The following is a 12150-nucleotide window of genomic DNA, read 5'->3' on the forward strand; positions in this document are numbered from 1 at the left end:
GTCCATGCTGTGAAGCACCACACACAAGTTGAGAAGACTTCCAGCGGAATCACAGCTTCCGCTAGTCCGCACAAGATCCACATACGTATAATGGCTGCAAGGGCAGAGTCCAAGTCACCTGACCACTCATTTTGCCAACCCAAGCCCTGTTTTCTCCCTTCCGATCCCTACTCCCATCTTTTATATGCAGGTTCTCTCCTCAGGTGGGACATGCGTGCCCCAATTTCCCTCGTGCCTGCTCCCATGCCCGTGACATTTATTCAGGGAATGATTTGGAAAGGGTGGCCTCCACACCTTCTGTCATCTGTACCTGCATACTCGTACTGGTGGATGCAGGAAACTGTACTACACGTCTGGCTTTGGACAGCATTAAATATCTGCCGAGGCTGCAACTAGTCCACCAAGGCCGCTCGAGGTAGGAGTGCCCAGTGAAGCTAGTCTCCGGCTTGATAAACAAAATTGCTGCACAGAAAAAAGTCGGTTCTCTAGCATCACAGCATTAGTATTAGCTGCGAAGACCAACTCAGTGCAAGTACTAGTCTTGGTAGTGGGCTGGTCTACTTCTTGCGTTACGTCTGTTCGCACTTCAAATATGGACCACATACAACTAGCTCAGTTTTCCGTTCTACTGAGCTCCTCTCAGTAGCTGATCCTGCAAAAGCGTTTACAGGCATTCAGGCAGCACTGGCAAGTGATGCCCCTTCTGCCTTTTGAAAAAAGTTCAGAAGAACCAGGTTAAACCTAAATTTCCCCAAAACTTCGACGTTCGCAAACGTATTTTTGGTGACAAGGTATGGCCCGATATTTAATTCCTCTGACAAAATTGAAAGGGTGCTGCGGCTTTACTCTAGTTTGGAAATTATCAGCACAGAATCAAAGTTTACACTGGCACGACTAGGTGAAAAAGTATACTGATGCGCACAATTTGTATTAAAAAAAGGGGGAGGGGGCAGAATTTTACTAGTGCTTGCAAATCTCGTCAGTGTTTCACCAGTTAGCTATCTGTGAATTTGGGATGTGTTCAATGGTTCACTAAAGTGTCTGCACTTGTTGCCTGTAGAAGCACACCCTGAAGAACTCGCCTGATAGGCAACCGAGACACATTCTGCACATTCCAGCCTTTTGAGTGCTGCATAATAAAGCTCGCTTCAACGCTTTTAGTACAGCGCTGCTAGTTTATGAACGCCCATTGGTCTCGCTTGCTTTTGCATGCACAACAATATAAACAGGGAGGGCTTTCAAGAGCGCTACTTGAGAATGAGTACTAACATGATCCCTCAACGATCCGAACTTTCTCGTGCAAGTAAGAAGGACGTTTCAGTCTCCAAAAGTTGGCCCAGCACGACCACAATCTGGTGCCACTCCAAAGCGGTGATACTACGGAGACACAAAACAGGCGCCCAACACCCAAGTGCAACCAGAAAAGCAGGGGTGACTTTAATGCTCGCACCGGAGCCCGTGACTGAGAGGGCACAGAAGGCCCGGTCGGCGGCCAGCTTGCACGAAATAATGCCCCTCGATTTGAACGGCCAGCTGGGTGCTCTGGCCGGTGGCCGGTAGCGGCAAGAAGAAGGGGAGGGGGGTGTCCAACAGGTGCTGCTGCTGCTGCTATGCCGGCTTGCAAATCTCGTCAGCCAGTCGCTGGAGTACAGACAGCAAGGCATTGCCCTGTGGAGGGAGGGGGAGGAGATTAGGACACACCGATGCATCAGTCACCCGTCACCGATTCCAACAACTCTGTCCACGTCCACCAGACGGCACCACAGGCCTTTTTCTGTGACAAACATTTCACGCAAGAGAAATGTAAAACATTGCTTTTCTTTTTTTTTTTTCCAAGCCTAAAAGGAATTGCAGAAATAACCTAAGAGCTTCCTTGCACACAACACACCTTCCCAATCACACTGATGTAAAAATATTTCAGAGTTTCTGCCCAATTTGATTGGTCTTGGCACAACCCTGTGAAGGCACTCAGCCTTGAAACTCAACAGCCTTAACCCAATTTGAGTTTTGTCAATAGGATGGGTAATAATAACTCAGCAGTGGTGTGTGAGTGTTCACATGGAAGCCAGGCAACATCACGCAACACGACCCAGCCGTTGGACTTCCTCACGGAGGCTCAGTGAGCTACTGCAGAGCGAGCCCCCACACCGAAAGAAGCCTGCAGGTCCAGGCATGCCCTCCTGCGCCTCTGGATTGCAGCACAGCCCAAGAACCCCCTGCGCACGTGTGGGCTCAATGTGACGCCTAATTCGTAGTCTCTTGGACTTGGCGACTGTTTTGCTCGTGTGTGTGACTGTGCTTCAAAACTTGCTTTAGGAAAGTTTTTACCGCCTGCAGTGGAGACTATAAAAGTGCTCGTCTTTGAACAAGCGCGTCAGTGTGTTTGGGACACAGCTTGAGGGTGCTACTCTGCTTGTTTGAGTTGTCATGTTCTTCGAATGGTAGTGCGCTACAGCCTTGTCTTTCTTTACCCGCCATGAATTAAAAAAAACAGTTACGTTTGTCCTTTGGCTCTTTGTCATCGTAACGGAGGCAACTCTCCTGCAACTAGAGTAGGTGAACGCCCTCAATTTGGTTCGTAACTGGCAAAAATGGTTCTTCCTGGCGCGTTCCAATCCCTGAAACGAATCGCTCGGCTGGTCGGCTGCTAGTATAGTGAAAGACAATTGCGGTGTGAAACAAACAAAGGCGCAGAGCAGGGAAAAGAGAGAGAGAGAGAGAGAGAGAGAGAGAGAGAGAGAGAGAGAGAGAGAGAGAGAGAGAGAGAGAGAGAGAGAGAGAGAACAGGCAGTGCCCTCTGCATCGTTTGCTTTGCCCTGCCATCATCGTCTCTCCCAGCGCTCCTCCCGCCCAGTCGTCCCCACCTGCGACTCGACGGTGCGGCTGACCCGGTCGAGCGTCTCGTTGCCGGTCTCGACGGCCTTGAGCAGGCGCTCCTCGAAGGTGAGCTCCCGCCGGATGCGCCGCCGCGCGGCCGAGTTCAGGTGCGAGGCCAGCGGCTGGGGCATGGCCGACTGCAGGGCCCGAATGGCGCTGCCCTCCACCGGCTCGTACACCTCTGCGCAGCACCAGGCGGGGGACGCTTTAGCCGGGGGACCCCAGCAGCCCCACAGGGAGGAGAAAAGGGGAGGCCGCGCTTCAGAAACACCACACCACACCCGGCCTCTCCAAAACTTGGCACACGCGCACGTCCGTGGTACTGCGCACTGCTGCAGCGAGCTTTTCCACCGTACTTACTCCACTCCAAGCCGACCGCCGAGATGCGGAAGGCCAGAAATGTTTAACCATTTCCCCAAACGCAATTCCACCAAAACACACGACGACAACAGCAGCCACAAAACTAAAACGATATTATATTAGCCGCGAACTTGCTCGGGTTTCCTCAACACCGTCGTCATTGCTGGATTCACTGTGCTATTGTCCCCCTTGTAGCTGTCGCCCTCATGGAGTGTGCGCAGCATTTGGTGCTGCATTTGCAATGCTGTGCTTTCTGCATGAGAATGCAGTCATCATCCTAGGCTTGTCTCAAGATCCCCTCTCACAGATGCTGTCCTTGGCAGTCAACCCCACTACCAATGTGACAGCACCGACCAGGCAAACAGAGCGAGCATAATCAGAATGGCGGCCAACTGCTTGTGCTTTGATTGGCTGCAGCCAAGGATACTACTGGCCACAGGACTTTCTTTGTTACAGCATTTCAGGGCGCCACTACCTGCATACGATTTCTAGGGTTTAAACGAGTACTCAGCTCGTTCAAACAAAGATCCTCAAATCGAATCCCGCTCAGACTCTTTTACCTGTTTTTTTTTCCTTCATGTATCCGCTCAGAATCAAGTAAATAGGCTGCTCTGCTCAAAAATGAGGACCCCAGCTAGCCACTGACTGCCAGCAGCAAGTTAACTTGCTGTCAATTTTGGGGAACACACCGCACGCAGCACACAACTCCGCCTCAGGGAGAAAGACCGCAGCTGATGCTAGATCAATATTTTCTATACAGGGACACGGCCACTTTCATTAAAAAGACACACACACACAGACAGAAAATTACGTACCACAATATACGCGTCTCTTTCATTCCACTAAAAGTTGCGCACCCATTCAGCCGCTACATAAAAGCACAGCACTCTCTACACTTAAAAACAAGTTAAGAACCGCAATAGCCGTGCGGTTGCACATTTGCTGGTACCGCTACACCGACCAATCACTGGTGACCGAGCATGGCAAAGCAAAAACGTCACCACACATGACTTTTCAAACAAGCTTGCGAGCGTGACACATGGGATTGTCGCATTTGTTGCCGACACTGATTTTTTGTCACTGCATCTTAGAGACACAGTAGGCCCCGTCAAATAAAGGTATTTGCTCTATAATTGTGAATCGTTTACTAGAATTCAGAATGGTCCTCAGTCACACTATAATTAGCACCTAACAATTCTAACAGGTTGCTTTGATTCGGTAACCTCACGACAAGCATAATAATAAAAGAAAACAGAAGTCACCCTCCTCACAGGTCATTCGCAATCGTGGTTGCAATCACAGCCTGAGCACACCACGCTGGTGAAATCAATTCTGCTCCAGCTTGTTCATTGCAAAAACGATAGCGATGTAAAGTGGCCATGTTGAAGAGGCTGTCAGCAGTGCAGAGTGTAGAGTAACGATTTAAGGGGGGACACTGGTCTTGAGGACCAACAATTTGCCAAAAAATCAATTTTCTGTATTAATTTTATTTGCAGTCTATAGGTCCCAAAGAATGTACCTGCAAAATATTATAGCTGTACCATAAGTATTTACAAAGCTGTCACCATTTGAAGTTGGCTAAATGGCCATTTTCCCCTGCATTTCCGAACTTTGTGCCTTGTTTTCTCAAAAGAAAGTTTTTATGAGGTCAACTGTCGGGTACAATATCTTGGGATGTACTGGTCAGATTTGCGTCATTCTTGCTGCATTTGAAAGCTGAAGAACTGAACAGTGCAATAAAACCATAAAAATATAAAATTTCTTTGTACTAGTACAATTTTTTTATGCATTTTGTTTTACGAAAACATCGATAATTGATGACCTGACATTTCATAAGTTCAGAACAATTGCAGAAACAGTGATAAAATTGCTGCTGTGGTATAGTTGCACTCCCTGGTCCTTCGAAAGCACAAATGAACAAGAATTATTCAAGTATATCATAAGCAGATAATTAAAAAATTGCCCGAAATGGAACGACATAACATGTTGCAAAACTCTGAACTTAGACTATATAGATGAAAACTGACTGCATATTTGTGCTCAGGATCTTAAAACACACTCCATGTGCAAATTTCAAGGATATTGGTTCAAAAATAACAAAAATGTCTTCAAGACCAGTGTCCCCCCTTAAAGTGGATATAATGCCTGCCTTGAAGCAAGAACAAAGTTAAAAGATTGCCAGGAGCCCATTTTCGCGATTTCACTTTTTTTACAAATTTCATTTTTGTTCAGAACGTCGCACTTATGAGCATTTTCCCTCCTTGTTCCTGAGCTTTGTTGTTTGAGTGTTTTGATTACGAAAAGCAAGCTAAGGTGCTGGCCTATTTCTCGCGCCACAGAGAGAAACGTGCGGTGGCCGTAATAAGACGGAGGAGCTGCGTCCCTTGGAAGGGGCCCCTACCGGTCTCGACGATGGTCTCCCCGTCGGCGGTGCTCTGGACGCTGGGGATGGAGTAGCGCTGCTGCAGGAACTGGACGCGGGGCTGGGGCGAGGGCATGAGCACCGAGAGGGTGCCGTCAATGTCCTTCATCACCGTGTCCATCAGCTTGAAGTAGGGCCAGATCAGGCCCTCCGGCACCGGGTCCCCCTCGCGCTCCTTCTTCTCCTGCACGCGGTGGGGGGAAGAGGCCACTACTCAAACACGTTTCGCTTTTCCCAAATCAGAAGCCAGGATTACGAGAAATGTTTGATTCGGCAGAAAGATGATCCCCTCTCCACCGCAGCCGTGCCACTGAAGGCATTAATGTGCATAGAATGAACGCGCTGTCTTCCACACTACACTTGCTCTACAAGTTCCATGAAAGTGGTGTATGCATGCGACTCTGAACCATCCAGCAGCTGCGAAAGATGGCAGCACACACAGTACCGCCATATCCGTTCCACAAGTTAACACTAAAGGCACATTCCCACTGGCGATTTGTCTCGTCGCGCGATGAGGCGTTGAGGTGGTGTTCGCACTTGCGATGAGCGATGATGCGACTGCGTTCAGCGCAGCTGCTTCCCGACTTGTACATACGACCTCGTTGGTGCGTCAACCATTCGAAGTCAAAGAATACGCGACAAAAGCAGGTAGAAATCAAACTAAAACACATGCTACTAACCTGGAGCAATGCCGAAAGCATTTGCGGGTTGCGGGAGGAGCAGAAAATAACAAACTCACGAAGGCTCTTTTCAACATATTATTGCACGAAGAAATGCACACGCTTGCTTTCACGCCACAACACCCGCATCACGGCCCACAAATGTCGCTTCTTTTCACATGCGCAACGTTCTGACGCCTCCGAACTCTACGCGTGTTTACCAGTCGCTGATAGACGAAGAGGCTGCAAGTCAACCTACCGTCTCGCTGTCCACCTAGCTCTATTTACAATCCATACACGCTTCTCCACACTGATGAGTTCCACGCTATTCGTTGATTAGTGCACGCGCACGCTGAAGCCACTGACCAAAGAACCGATGCACACGGGAAGTTGCTTGCCGGCCCGACCCGGCGGGTACAGCGATAGCGGGCCAAGGCTGGCCGAGCCAGCCGAGCGAGCCAGCGGCGGTGGCGGCGGCAGCTCGTCCTCGCCCGCCCGCAGCGTTTGCATACCGGATGTAAAGAAACGTTTAGTTTCCGGCTACGTCAGCCTACTCCGCGGCCATGATTGGCTTACCGGTTTTGCGGGGCCGTCGCGCGACGAGGGAATTCGGACCGAGAGCGATCGGCTCCGCCGTCGCAAAACGCCGAAAAGCGACGGCCGGCTCGTCGCTTTGCGACGTCGCTTTTAGTCGCGCGACGAGGCGCATCGCCAGTGGGAATGTGCCTTAACGCTTTCGCATTCACTGCGTCATATATAGATGTCCAAACTTTTTGGTAGTTGATTTAGTATGCTTACGGATTGAGCAAAACATATCATCGAGTTTCTTTATCGGAGTTCATTGCACGCACCTGTATGTGAGCAGTGAAGTTTCCCTACAAAATATCCATTCATACGAACGTTATGTCACTGACTTCTGGGACCAACGCATGGAGTTTCAGTTTTGGCATTGGAAGGTAAAAGTTGGGAAAGCTCCCGGTAACTCAAACACTGACCATGATAAAAATTCCTTCTGCAACACGTCCCTAAATGTATGAGAGTACTTAAAACGTACAAAACATCGAATGCTGCTCCGTAGCACCTGCGGAAGTTGCAAAACAAAGTTGGACCACGGTTCAAATTCTAGTGCCAGGCATCACTGTTTAACAAGACTTTAAAGAGAAAGAAGTGAACAGCCAAGTGCAAATATATAGGCTAATAACGTTACACACATTGAACAACAAAAAACTTTGAAAATTGTAATGATAAATAAAATAAATGCTGCTGACATTCGAAATGGTTGCAATTTAGTTTCAGTTCCTGACCCAGACAGGAGCAATTTATTTTGTAACATCCTTTGAATGTTTTGGGGGCACTTACAATGTAAACACACATACGCAAAAAAAAACCTTTTCTGCAAGAAAATTGGCTATGGACCGTGGCTTCCCGCCTCAAAAAAGTAGGCTGCGTTTGCCTTCAGGCTTGCCAAATCAATCGACGGTTCAGGGCACTGTACGGGGACACGCTTCTAGATGAAAGCGGAGAAGCAACTGAGAAAACGGAATTCAACCCGACATTTCGCACCAGACACGGCAAGGCCGTGCAGAGGCACCAAAAGGCCAAACGGAAAGAAAGCTTCCAGACGATGCACGAGGTTGGCGCTTAGCAGTACGTACAAAGCTGCGCAGTTGTCTTGCGAAAATGGCGGGTGCTGTAAATACGTACATCAATGCCTCACATCTGAAGGATCAATACGTGCATCAATGCCTCACATGAGAAGGGTAAACTGCGCAATCCAAACAAAAAAGCCACGCTTAGACGCAGGCCACAATGTCCCACATCCTAGTGCGGATTAAGATATCACGCCAGAAGTACCACGCAGAACTAGGTCAAGGAAAAAGGTAAACGAAAAAATTGTATACCATGATGAAAGAAGCGTATACGAAGTATGTACCAGCGCCAGTGACATGATGCATTGTGGGTAAAATACCATTCCAGAGTCCTGCCAAGCACACGGCCGGCATCTTGACGTGATCCGCACATGCTGTTTCCTCCAGTGACTGCCGGCAGCAGTGGCACTAAAAATTCAGCAATCCCTTCAGATCCACCCGGTTATGTGCCAATGCAAAACGGCATCGGCAAGGCATACAAGAAGAAAATTGTGCTATGCTGACTGGACCCATTTGCGCTGCGTGTCGTCGACATCCTCAGTGGCCTTTTTTGCAGAACAACTTTCCTCTCCCTCAAACAGATAAACAGCCATAAGAGACTGGAAGCCCAGTTTTTTTTCCCGAGCGGGCGGGTTCGCAAACTTTGTTGGACGGGCACCGCCAGGCATGATCACTGCCACAAAGGTAAACAAAACATCGACTCGTTGGCACACCGACTAATTACACGTTTCACGTGGGGGGTAATCATTTCCAGAACCTTAGTGTCACTCGTGCAAATGCGGCCACTTGTGAAAAGCACCGGGTGGCCTGGTAAATCTGCACTGCACAAGCACGGCCAGGAACACTTGAGCCGTGATTGATCACATGGTGCCTGGCTCCTGATCATGTCACGTGCGCAGAGGAAAAAAAAAAATGGTTCTTTGTTGCTGCTTTGAATACTTGAGGTTTGGCCTACACCAGAACCAAGCACCAACTCAACCCCAGGCAGCGGAAACAGCAGCTCACATGCGGCACAGTTGGCTTCGTGTGGCACGAAGGACAGCCAGCACAACCCAATTTTCTTGTAGCATGCCTCGCCCACATCGTTCAGTACTGGTACTGTTATCAGGTGGGTCTAAAAGGATGGCTGCGTTTGTGGTCCCACTTGATGCTTACAATGACTGGACAAAACAGCCCGTGTGAACTGTGTCAACACTGGCAATTGCACTAGTCTGCTGCTTGGAGGGTCTGCCAAATAACGGTTTTCTTTCAACGTTACGCAGTGTGGACGACACTGGCGCTCGTCCATACTTCCTTATAGAAACCTCTGCGATCTTTCTATTGACGTGTAAACCCTCCCTGTAAATATTTTTTTTACCTTCACACAACATGCCCCAAAACAGTGAAAAACATCCTAACCCTATGCTAGCACTGAAAAGGGGTGATCAAATGAAGCCAGACATGCCATCACAGTCGCACATTCATTTCTGTTGGCCGCAGTTGCATTGGCACCCACCAATGACATAAATTAGACAACCCATACGACATCAGAGGTGCTGTACGATAAAGTAGCTGATGAGTTTCCGTTCTTTCATCTGTTACCCAGCTAATTGTTCGAAGTTTGCGTGAGCGCCATTTTTATCCCAACGTAGTGCTCTTTTGAATGGTAATAAAAACTTGCGCATTATCTTTGCAGTCCGTTTCTACTTAAAGGGACCGCAAACGCAAAATTAAAACAGGCCATATTATTCACGATGACAGAATTCGGATCATCGGCAGACTTCCAGCTTATTCCTGTTTTTATTGCATAATGCACATCGCAAAGCACCTTTAAAATGCCAAAGCAGCTCAGAAACAAAGCAAGTATCGACGTTACTACTGTCGATGAGCTATCTTGGCTATATTAAAGAAAAGCAGGTTGCGTTTCCCTCACGCCATTTTTTTACGACTTAGCAATCAAGCATAAGGGGTCAAATAGCAAGACTAAACCAACAAATGTGCCTTTCACAACTCTAGCCTGTGAGCTGCACTTACGGCCACAATGGGCGAACGTGTTTTATGGGGGTTTATATTTTACACGAGAAAACCGCGATACATTTTTCTTTCAAAAACAATTTGAAGAAAGAAGGCTCGATTACGGAAAGATGCAGTTAACTTGGTAGATTTAGCTTGGCAGGTGACTGGAATATAAAATTTTGAGTAAGATGTCGATTAATTAAAGGAAACAGACGTGTTTCCAACTGCCACATGTGCTCAGCAGGAAACGCAAAAGAGAACGTCTCGCCCAGTTTTCTGCAGAAACAGCAACAGTTAGCCACAGATTCGAGACAAAAAGAACTCACAATTTCCGCCTTCTCTACTCTGTACTTGGCCATCAGATTGTTCCATTTCTTGCGCGCCTGGTCGGCCGAAACGACGCCTCCGAGCCCGATTTCATCCAGGATTTGCCTGCATAAAAAAAAAAAAAATGGGACGCGGCTTTACGAAAGCGCGCCTACCAGCGAAGACACACGCAACTTTCGCAGCGCGACGAAAAGCAAAAGGACGGCAGAAATGAGAGAGCACTCACTGGTACAGCGCCTTGGTCGTGTTCCGCTTGCCATTGAAGAAGCGCCGCTTTTCGTGCCGCAGCAGAATGAACTGCTCGGTGACGGCGGGCGACCCTGAGCGCAGCAAAGACGACACGACGTCACACAAACGCTAACGTCGCACATGCTTCCCGAAAGCCCCACCGAGACCACTGTGCACGAGAATCAAATTTGGTGCGCGCTTGGCTGCCGCTGTGACCGATAAGCCACTGGCAAAGCTCGCAGCCAGGCTGAGTTTTGAGTAGTCTTGGCCAAAGCGAGTCCGTCGCGGCCGGCACCTTTGGTTGAAAATGGTGGCCGTTGCAAATGGCGCCAAGTCGAGGACGGCCCTCGGTGGGCGGCTAGGTCAATACTCACATTTCCTCTGTAATGTGCTTTCGGTGGGATCGTCGGCGAAACGGATCTCGTAGACGGTCGGCACCTCAACCTCGCCGTCGTGCGCAACCAACTGGTGGCTCGAGTAGTCTTCAGATACGGATTGGGCTATGATTTCCGCCATGATCGCCAGCTCGCGTTCGGATTGCTCTCTTTGGCTCGGATCAGATTGGATAGGCTTAGGCTGGACGGAAAGAGCGCCAAACGGCAATGGCCCTCTGGGATACGTGACGTCACGAGGTGGAGAAGAACGGGAAAGGGAGGAGGAGAATGTACCGCATTGTAGCCTATATAACCCACAAACATATCTGTTCAGGACCATTTCCGCTGTAAATTCGCCTTCTTTTGCGCCCTAGCAGCGCCAAGACGTTTTTACCGGTCGAGAAGAACATCTTTGCAGGCTCAGGTTATATATTTACGACGCTATCCGCAGATATAATTGTGTGCAACGTTAAAATGCACAAATTGTACCTCTACAGTACGTATGGTAAAAATCTTGATTCGTTTGAAATTCTGGGTTGTTCCAATTGTAGCTACGTTCGAACGCGATAAATATCAAAGGTAAGAACGAAATACAACGGTAGAAAAAAAAAAAACAAAAAACACATTCCCCAGGTGAGGCTCGAACTCACAACCCCGGCATAACTCACAAGTACTGTCTTATAAGTACCGTGCGCTAACCAATTGCGCCACTGGGGAGACGGTGACCGGGATTCTAAACGACCTTATAAGCTCGGCATCACCAATGTTGAAAGTGTGGCACGGCTCTAGTTCACTCTAGCACGGCGCAGTACATAACAGATGTTACCGTTTTTTTTCATTTACGCGTCTGACGTCGTTCACCAACGCAAATTTTTTGTTGTCTGAATTCAACTGAACCCTGTTTCAGAATCTCTGCTAGCGGGCGCCGGATTCTTTCAGCTTGCGAAGCGTTTTTCTGCGTCAGCAGGGGCAATGAAAAGGCGCGAAAACCGTTACCCGATGTCTTCACGTGCGGCTCCGGTTGCGGGTCACAATTTTGCGTGTTCGGGTGATGAGGGCTTTCACCTGTCATCCGATAAATTTACGATGAGAACAAAATATGCAGACAAGTTGACTCCGGTGCAGCCTCTCGCGGAATGTGCATTGGCGCGCTTACCCAGTTTTCGTGCACAAAATGCGCATACTTGACAGGCCCATATTTCGTGTAGCATTTTTGGCCAACGACGCTGTTTTAACGTCAAAAGGATTTCGGAGAAGGT

General features: G+C 48.7%; 1 protein-coding gene and 1 non-coding gene across 3 annotated transcripts; both read right to left on the reverse strand.

Moving 5' to 3' along the window:
* Positions 1-1412: 1412 nt before the first annotated feature.
* Positions 1413-11110, reverse strand: LOC144138862 (uncharacterized). 2 transcript variants are annotated; one of them, XM_077671360.1, is made up of 6 exons: positions 10892-11110; positions 10516-10609; positions 10289-10394; positions 5639-5843; positions 2865-3082; positions 1413-1668 (listed from the first exon to the last, which is right to left on the reverse strand). In XM_077671360.1, the coding sequence occupies exons 1-6, from the start codon at positions 11031-11033 to the stop codon at positions 1609-1611; spliced, it is 825 nt and encodes a 274-aa protein (XP_077527486.1). In that variant the 5' UTR covers positions 11034-11110; the 3' UTR covers positions 1413-1608. The 2 variants fall into 2 exon arrangements, with proteins under 2 accessions (XP_077527486.1, XP_077527487.1); XM_077671361.1 differs by having other exon boundaries at positions 2865-3058; positions 10892-11106.
* Positions 11111-11516: 406 nt separating this feature from the next.
* Trnai-uau (transfer RNA isoleucine (anticodon UAU)) lies at positions 11517-11608 on the reverse strand. The gene is given in 2 exon segments: positions 11517-11552; positions 11571-11608. It is a non-coding gene; the product is annotated as a tRNA-Ile (tRNA).
* Between the last annotated feature and the right edge of the window lie 542 nt (positions 11609-12150).

This window comes from Haemaphysalis longicornis, unplaced genomic scaffold (genome assembly GCF_048455015.1).
Source record: "Haemaphysalis longicornis isolate Haplotype H1 unplaced genomic scaffold, Haemaphysalis longicornis Haplotype H1 scaffold_5, whole genome shotgun sequence".
Classification (NCBI taxonomy): domain Eukaryota; kingdom Metazoa; phylum Arthropoda; class Arachnida; order Ixodida; family Ixodidae; genus Haemaphysalis; species Haemaphysalis longicornis.

What these genes read in the sequence shown, in the direction of transcription:
- LOC144138862 (XM_077671360.1), bottom strand. Translation starts at nt 11,033, where the DNA reads ATGGCGGAAATCATAGCCCAATCCGTATCTGAAGACTACTCGAGCCAC. An exon ending in AAGCACATTACAGAGGAAAT is followed by an intron (nt 10,610 to 10,891) that starts GTGAGTATTGAC and finishes TGCTGCGCTCAG; the next exon opens with GGTCGCCCGCCGTCACCGAG. An exon ending in GAGTAGAGAAGGCGGAAATT is followed by an intron (nt 5,844 to 10,288) that starts GTGAGTTCTTTT and finishes CACCGCGTGCAG; the next exon opens with GAGAAGAAGGAGCGCGAGGG.